The sequence below is a fragment of the Apis dorsata genome, unplaced genomic scaffold (assembly GCF_000469605.1).
Source record: "Apis dorsata unplaced genomic scaffold, Apis dorsata 1.3 scaffold_797, whole genome shotgun sequence".
NCBI classification, from domain to species: domain Eukaryota; kingdom Metazoa; phylum Arthropoda; class Insecta; order Hymenoptera; family Apidae; genus Apis; species Apis dorsata.
The window spans coordinates 227,541-234,121 of NW_006263938.1; the positions used below are offsets into that span (position 1 = coordinate 227,541).

A 6,581-nucleotide genomic window follows, 5' to 3' on the forward strand; every position below is an offset into this window, starting at 1 on the left:
GCATAACAAATATGACTGCGAGTTTTGAAAATACTCGAAAGTAAACCGCAGAACATTTTGAACATATGATTACATTATATTATAAAGAATATATCGTGAAATCTATAGAAAAGACTATCAGTCTTTTCATAACCTGCTTACATAGCAGTATATATTTAAAATGACATGAACATTTTTAAGAAATATTTAGCGGGATTAAAGAAACAGTTTATCTACCGTAATAATCGAAAGTAAATATTCCATAGGAAGAAATTAATATTATAAAAAAAATTGTAGAAAATGTTTTCCATATCATATATGTATATGGACAAATACTTTTGTAATTTTTGTTAATATTTGTTCAACATAATATAGATTATACGATACGACTCTAATATTAAAAATATAGAAAATATCGATAATTAAGTTTTTAATTTGAGATAATAATCCCAATTATTTAAAGATATCACCGCCTTTCGTGATTCTTTCAATATCAAATACAAATAAAAAAAAGAAAAAAAATAATATAGAATCTATATAACGATCCGATATGATTTTAGAAAAAATAAGTCTTTCATAGCTTAATATTTATTAAAAATGACGTTAGGATAAACAAATTTGACCTGTAATAAGTAATACAAGTCACAGAAGCGAATTTCCCGATTCGTCCAGTTTAATTACAATGCAAATCACATTTCTTTATCAATGTTTGAGAAGTATAAAATATATAAATTTTTATTATCTTTATATTTTGTCATATTTATCACTGTATAGAATTAGGATTTAATCATTATTTTTTCCTCTTTTATTATATAATCATTATAAGGTGTATTATATAAATATTTTATAAATGGAGTAATGTTACACTATTTACAAAAGTATGATCAAAATCTGCTTAGAAATTGAGAACTAAATAATGTGAAACATAACACATAGTTGCATTTTTTCTATTAACAGCCTCAGAGTTTTATTTTTTTGTGTTCTTGCGTTTATTCGAAATTCGAATTTAAAGTTAACTATTTAGGTTTAGGTTTAGGTTTCTATAATTGATTATTGAAGCCGTCACAGTATCATCTGTAAGACTTGTCTCATGTATATTGCATTGCAATGTAAGAGAGAAAAAAATCAAAGAAAAAGAAAAAATAATAACTGAAGTTTTAGTTATAAAAGTATCATGGACCATACCATGTGACTTTCGCAGTTCGTGAAAAATTTAAACTCTTTTTTAATACAGCTTACAAAAAATGTATATTATACTATCACATTGTAAAATAGCTGTTTTTACGTTACAAATTATTTGAATATCGTATTAAATCTTCATTATTCAATTTTTGCCGCTAGAATGTGGCGTTTCATACGTATATCGTATATTTGATGTTTAATAAATCTATCGCGTATTTCGATAGTATATATATATATATACATATATAATATATATATATATATAAGTACATAAAGAAAAGTATTTTCTTTCGCTTAATTATATTCTATTGTCTGTTAACTTCATCTAAATTTTCTTCATTTATTAGTATAAGAAACAATATTAAAAAATTTTTAACCATGCACGTAAAAATGCCACATTCTAAATATAATAGTTCACATTTGTACTTGTCACAAATCATACACGAGGAGTATTTATAAATGCTCGTGAAATATAATTCATTATATATGTCCATTGATACTTAATGTATTGAAAATGTATGCTATTATGTCATAACTCAATCTAAATGTAATAAATATGAAACTGAGCATATCAAATAGAATATGAAAAACTACTCTAGTAATAAAAACTTTCAAATATTGGGAAGAATTTTTTGTTGGAATTTTTCCTTAAACTGTGAAAATATTATGAAATATTAAACTCCGAGTATGAGAATCAATTCGAATTATATATGTAATTAGTGACTAAAAAATTTATATCATCACGTATTATCACCGCACGATTTTTTTACAATACATTTATTAAGAACTATTCTAATGCATACCTTAAGAAACTGATACTTCTTCTGGAACTATATTTTCTAATGGTATGGATTCCGCGAAACCACGAGCTACTAATTCATCAGCAAGAGATATCACCTAATAAATTCAACAAATAAAATTAGATAGGTAGATAAAAATGATTAAAGCATATGTGAGTGATAAATTTATATATCTATAATCAACAAAAATTTTTCATTAGAATTGAGATTTACTTACTCCGTGTTTATGAATATTAAGATAAAGATTAACGTATGTGTTTGTATTGATGTAACCTACTATTTGAGCTTGACCGACAATTCCACAACATACGTGAGCAACTACATTATAAGCTTCTTGATTCCATTCACCTAATATATACGATATACAATTTTTTGCAACAATTATTGATTTATATAAAAAAATACAGAAAAAATATAACTCTATACTTACCATCCTTTGGTTGAACATTAGCTAAAAATATTTCAATTGCTTGAAATGGTAACGAGAGGTAATCTGACCTAATTTTTCTCATTTCGGTATTACTAAAAATCCAATAACCTCCATGATCAACTAATCGTACTAAATGCTGTTCTCCATGAGGATCTGGTTGTTCAATATATACTCTAACCCATCTGTTATACCATTTTGCAACTAAGATCATACCTTCTGTAAATTAAAATAAATAAAGTTGTTTATTAAATAATTAAACAATTAATAATAATTTTTTATATTAATATTCTTATTTATAAAAATTCGGTAATATTAATTATAATATAATAGAAAAAATGGATTATAATCATATATTATAAACGTACTACTAAGTTCATCTGGAGCTGGCGGCGATTCTGTTGTCTCATATAACTGTGTCATATTTTCGTCTAAAATTCTCAAAGATGGGTATGTAGGATGAGTAGGAAGTTGAACAAAGAATTGATTAGGTTTCACTATATGACATATAACAACATCATTGTTCATTCCCTCTACTAATGATAATTGCATTAACTCAGTGACCCAAGGGATCTCTTCTGGAATTTTTAATGGTAAAATCTGTTCAAGAGTCACATGAGGATATTTTTTCTCAGGAAATTTTTGTCGTATCATATCTAGGGCGATGTTAATTCCTTCCGCGGAACCCTCTATGGCACAAATTTTTTGATCTCTCCATACAGGATGACGTTTAACAACTATATGTACTTCAGCTTTGTGTCGAATATTTTGCAAAAAACTTCCATGACGACCAATTAATCTTCCAACTAAATTTTGTGGGATAGAAAACTCATATGTTACTGCAATTACATTGTCTTTTGTATGACCTTTGATACTTCCTCCTGCAATAAAATATGATATTGTATTAATGATAGAATATTTTGAATTTAAATTTAATAATCAATTAATTACCTTTCCCACTGTCTGTGCTTCCTTCACTTCTGGCTTCATCCGTGACACTACCTTCTAAAACACCAGAAACTGGACTATGATTAGCAGAATCCCTTTCAGATAATGCTTGTGTTGGAGTTTTAGAATTATCTTTTGATGGGGTAGAAACAGATGGTTCCTTACTTGGAAGATAATTGCATTCATTATTTATATCATTTTCTTCGTTTGTATCTATTCGTTTGTACTGACATTCTATTGATTTATTCTCAGAAGATAATTTTTGCTCTTCCTCTTCAATAACATTTTCAAATATTTTTAACATTTTATTTCCAGAATCATCAGTATTTTCTAAAGAGGATGTACTTATACTTTTTGCAACCATATCAAAATTGCTTATTTTCGGATTACAACCTAGTTCTATTTCCATTTTTGACGAGGAATCTACAAAACTATACCATTCCTGATCGTCTTTAGGAGGAGTTCTAGAATGTACAGAAATACTCTGTGAACCACTTTTTCTTTGTGGAATATCTAAACTTTCGCTTCTTTTTCTAGGACTACAAATGATTTCTTCTACTGGTTGATTGGAAGAGCTTTGTGAGAAAGATTCGTCAGTTTGTATGCCAGAATCATAAAAACTTAAGTTAGAATTTGATAAAGTAATTTCTTTTTTGTGATTGGCAATATTTTTCTCGTTGCGATCTGGTTTATTAATTCCACCTGGATCAACTCTGTCTGCTCGACGTCGTTTGTACCATAATAGACCAATTATAAGGGCAAAAGCTGGAAAAGTCCACTTTACCATTTGGATATGAGTAGCAGACATTTTTCCAATCCACTGTAACTGTTGTTATAAAAAAACTTTTTATTCTGAAATAAAAAATAAAAAAATACAATTATTTTGAATACAAATTGATAGATTTTATTTTAATGTTAGTTGTTAATCATATCTTAGTGTGTTCTATATTAAAATAATCATCATCTTACAATGACCGCGCAAAGTCAATGAAATTTAATTCTTATTTAGCCTCTCGTCTTACTCGGTTTCCTTTGTTAATTACTGTTTCGTAAGCGTAACTTCCGGTCCCGACTATATTCATTCGAATAGCTTAATTAACAGTAAAGTCTATATACAAATAAATTTTCTGTTTTTTAAATGTGAAAGCGTAAATTTAAAAAAACATCTGAATCATTCATTATAACATTATAACATGAAAAAAATTAAATGAATTAAAATCCACTTTTATATACATTTTTAAGATAATAGAAAGATTAAAACTAAATCTTAAGTCAACAGTTATACAATATGATATCAATTTTAAATTAAAATTCAAATAAATCATGTTAATAGTGCATTTATTAGATTAATATATTAAACACAAAAATGATAATATGATAAATATATATTTATTAATTAATGATTTCTTAAAAATAAAAAGATTTCTATTCAATAAAGAATAAAATATTATTTTTTAATTTAAATTATCCTTGTAATATCCTTTAATTTTTAAAGATAAAATGAAAATACAAATTTTCTTTAATACGGACGAAAATTATTTTTAAATAGTAAAAGTAATTGTGTGATTTTGAATTATAAATATACATTATAAATTACATTTATATGAATTTAAAAAATAAAAATATGAGAACAATTTATTTGTTTAACATTTATCAATCAAAATTTTTCGTATGCTCTGATAAATTTCATTTAACTAGAAATCATATAATTCAACATGTATAAAATATGTGATGATATCATGAGATTGAATGAAAAAACTAATTTTAAATATATATTATTAATTAATTCTAATTTTTGATATAATAATATTCATATATACCTTAATATAAATATAAATCATACAATCGTTTTTTGAAATATATAATATAAATTTAAAATATATAAAACATTTAATATTTTATTATAGAAACATTAAAAAAAAATATTTTTATTATCTTTATATTTTTTTTTTTCAAGAAAAATCATCTTCGATTAAACTGTATCGCATATTATGAGATGTACTTTACAGTGCATTCACCCTCGCGTGATGCAGACTTGTAGTTCCCATCTGTGATACCTGAAGTTTAAAGAAAGCATCCAAGCCGGTTCCATAATTTCATAAAATATTATTAAATCCAATAAAAAAAAAATTAGACATAATGAATTAAAAAATTTTCAAGTATTATAAAATCAGAAATATATTAAATAAGTATAAATAATATACATATGATTATGATCAATTTCTCCTTCTCTTGAAATTTCTTTATGAAATAATTGGAAAATCAAAATTTTCATTGTTTCTTTTAATTCTTATAAAATGATATAATTAAAAATATCATTAAAACGAAATAAGAAAAATTATATTTTTAAATACAATCAAGATAAATTTTTTCTGATTTCGACGATAATTGAAATATCAATATTCAATATATTTTTGTGAAACAAATACGAAAAAAATAGTTCTCTAACAATGAAGGTTAGATTTACTGTCATACAAGACTCACCCATAAAACGTCCATGCTTATTTCCATCTGTAATCGTTCTACGTGTTCACAAAGCCGTTTATTCGTTTGAAAAATATACAACAAGAACGTTTTTTAATCAACTGAAAATCGTGAGTTCGAAAAGAGCTATCGAAATAATTAATAGACGAACTGATAACACTCTCGTTGACACGACTAACGTGATACTGCGGTTAGTGGAACGATCGCGGTTTTCAACACGTGGTAACTCCAGAGAGACGAGTCAACTGAAACCGCTCGCAATTGCGCAGGCGCGATTACATTAAGAGGCGTTCACATAGTGATAATAATGATAACATTTATAAATTTTCTATTTTTCTTTTTTATTTTTCGTAATCTTAAATTGAGCGGAATACTTGTTAGAAGAAATGAAATCTTGATTTTAATATTTAAGTTGGCATAAAAATTTCAACATATATCGAATATAGAATAGCCAAATTTAATTTTAGAAAATGGTTTGTGAGTAAAAGACGCGGAAGTGGTTTCTATTACCAAGGTAACATATTTCGAAAAATAACATGATTAATTTATATTATACATTTATAAAATGTATTTCGGAATGTTATTCGCTATTTATCAAATAATGCATTAAAGTATATTATCAGTTATCTAAATAAATAATCTTTTATTTTATATTGCCAATAATATATCTTATATAATAATATATTATATATAATAACAATCGCAATAAATAATTATGATTTCTAGAATCGTATTACATAAAAAAAAAAAAAAAAAAAAAA

General features: G+C 25.3%; 1 protein-coding gene across 4 annotated transcripts in view; it reads right to left on the reverse strand.

Annotated features, from left to right (window-relative positions):
• Nucleotides 1–1,931: 1,931 nt before the first annotated feature.
• The window catches only part of LOC102676202 (KH domain-containing protein akap-1), a 9,462-nt gene continuing 4,812 nt past the window's right edge, over nt 1,932–6,581 (reverse strand). For 2 of the 4 annotated variants that reach the window (XM_031513921.1, XM_006623003.2), the window contains exons 2-6: nt 3,340–4,188; nt 2,757–3,269; nt 2,392–2,607; nt 2,179–2,309; nt 1,932–2,058 (exon numbers count right to left, since the gene is read on the reverse strand). In XM_031513921.1, coding sequence (XP_031369781.1) covers nt 1,966–2,058; nt 2,179–2,309; nt 2,392–2,607; nt 2,757–3,269; nt 3,340–4,144 — 1,758 coding nt within the window. In that variant the 5' untranslated portion in view covers nt 4,145–4,188 and the 3' untranslated portion in view covers nt 1,932–1,965. Of the gene's footprint in view, nt 2,059–2,178; nt 2,310–2,391; nt 2,608–2,756; nt 3,270–3,339; nt 4,193–5,820; nt 6,143–6,581 lie in introns of those variants that run through there. The other 2 variants (XM_006623002.2, XM_006623004.2) reach the window with 2 other exon arrangements.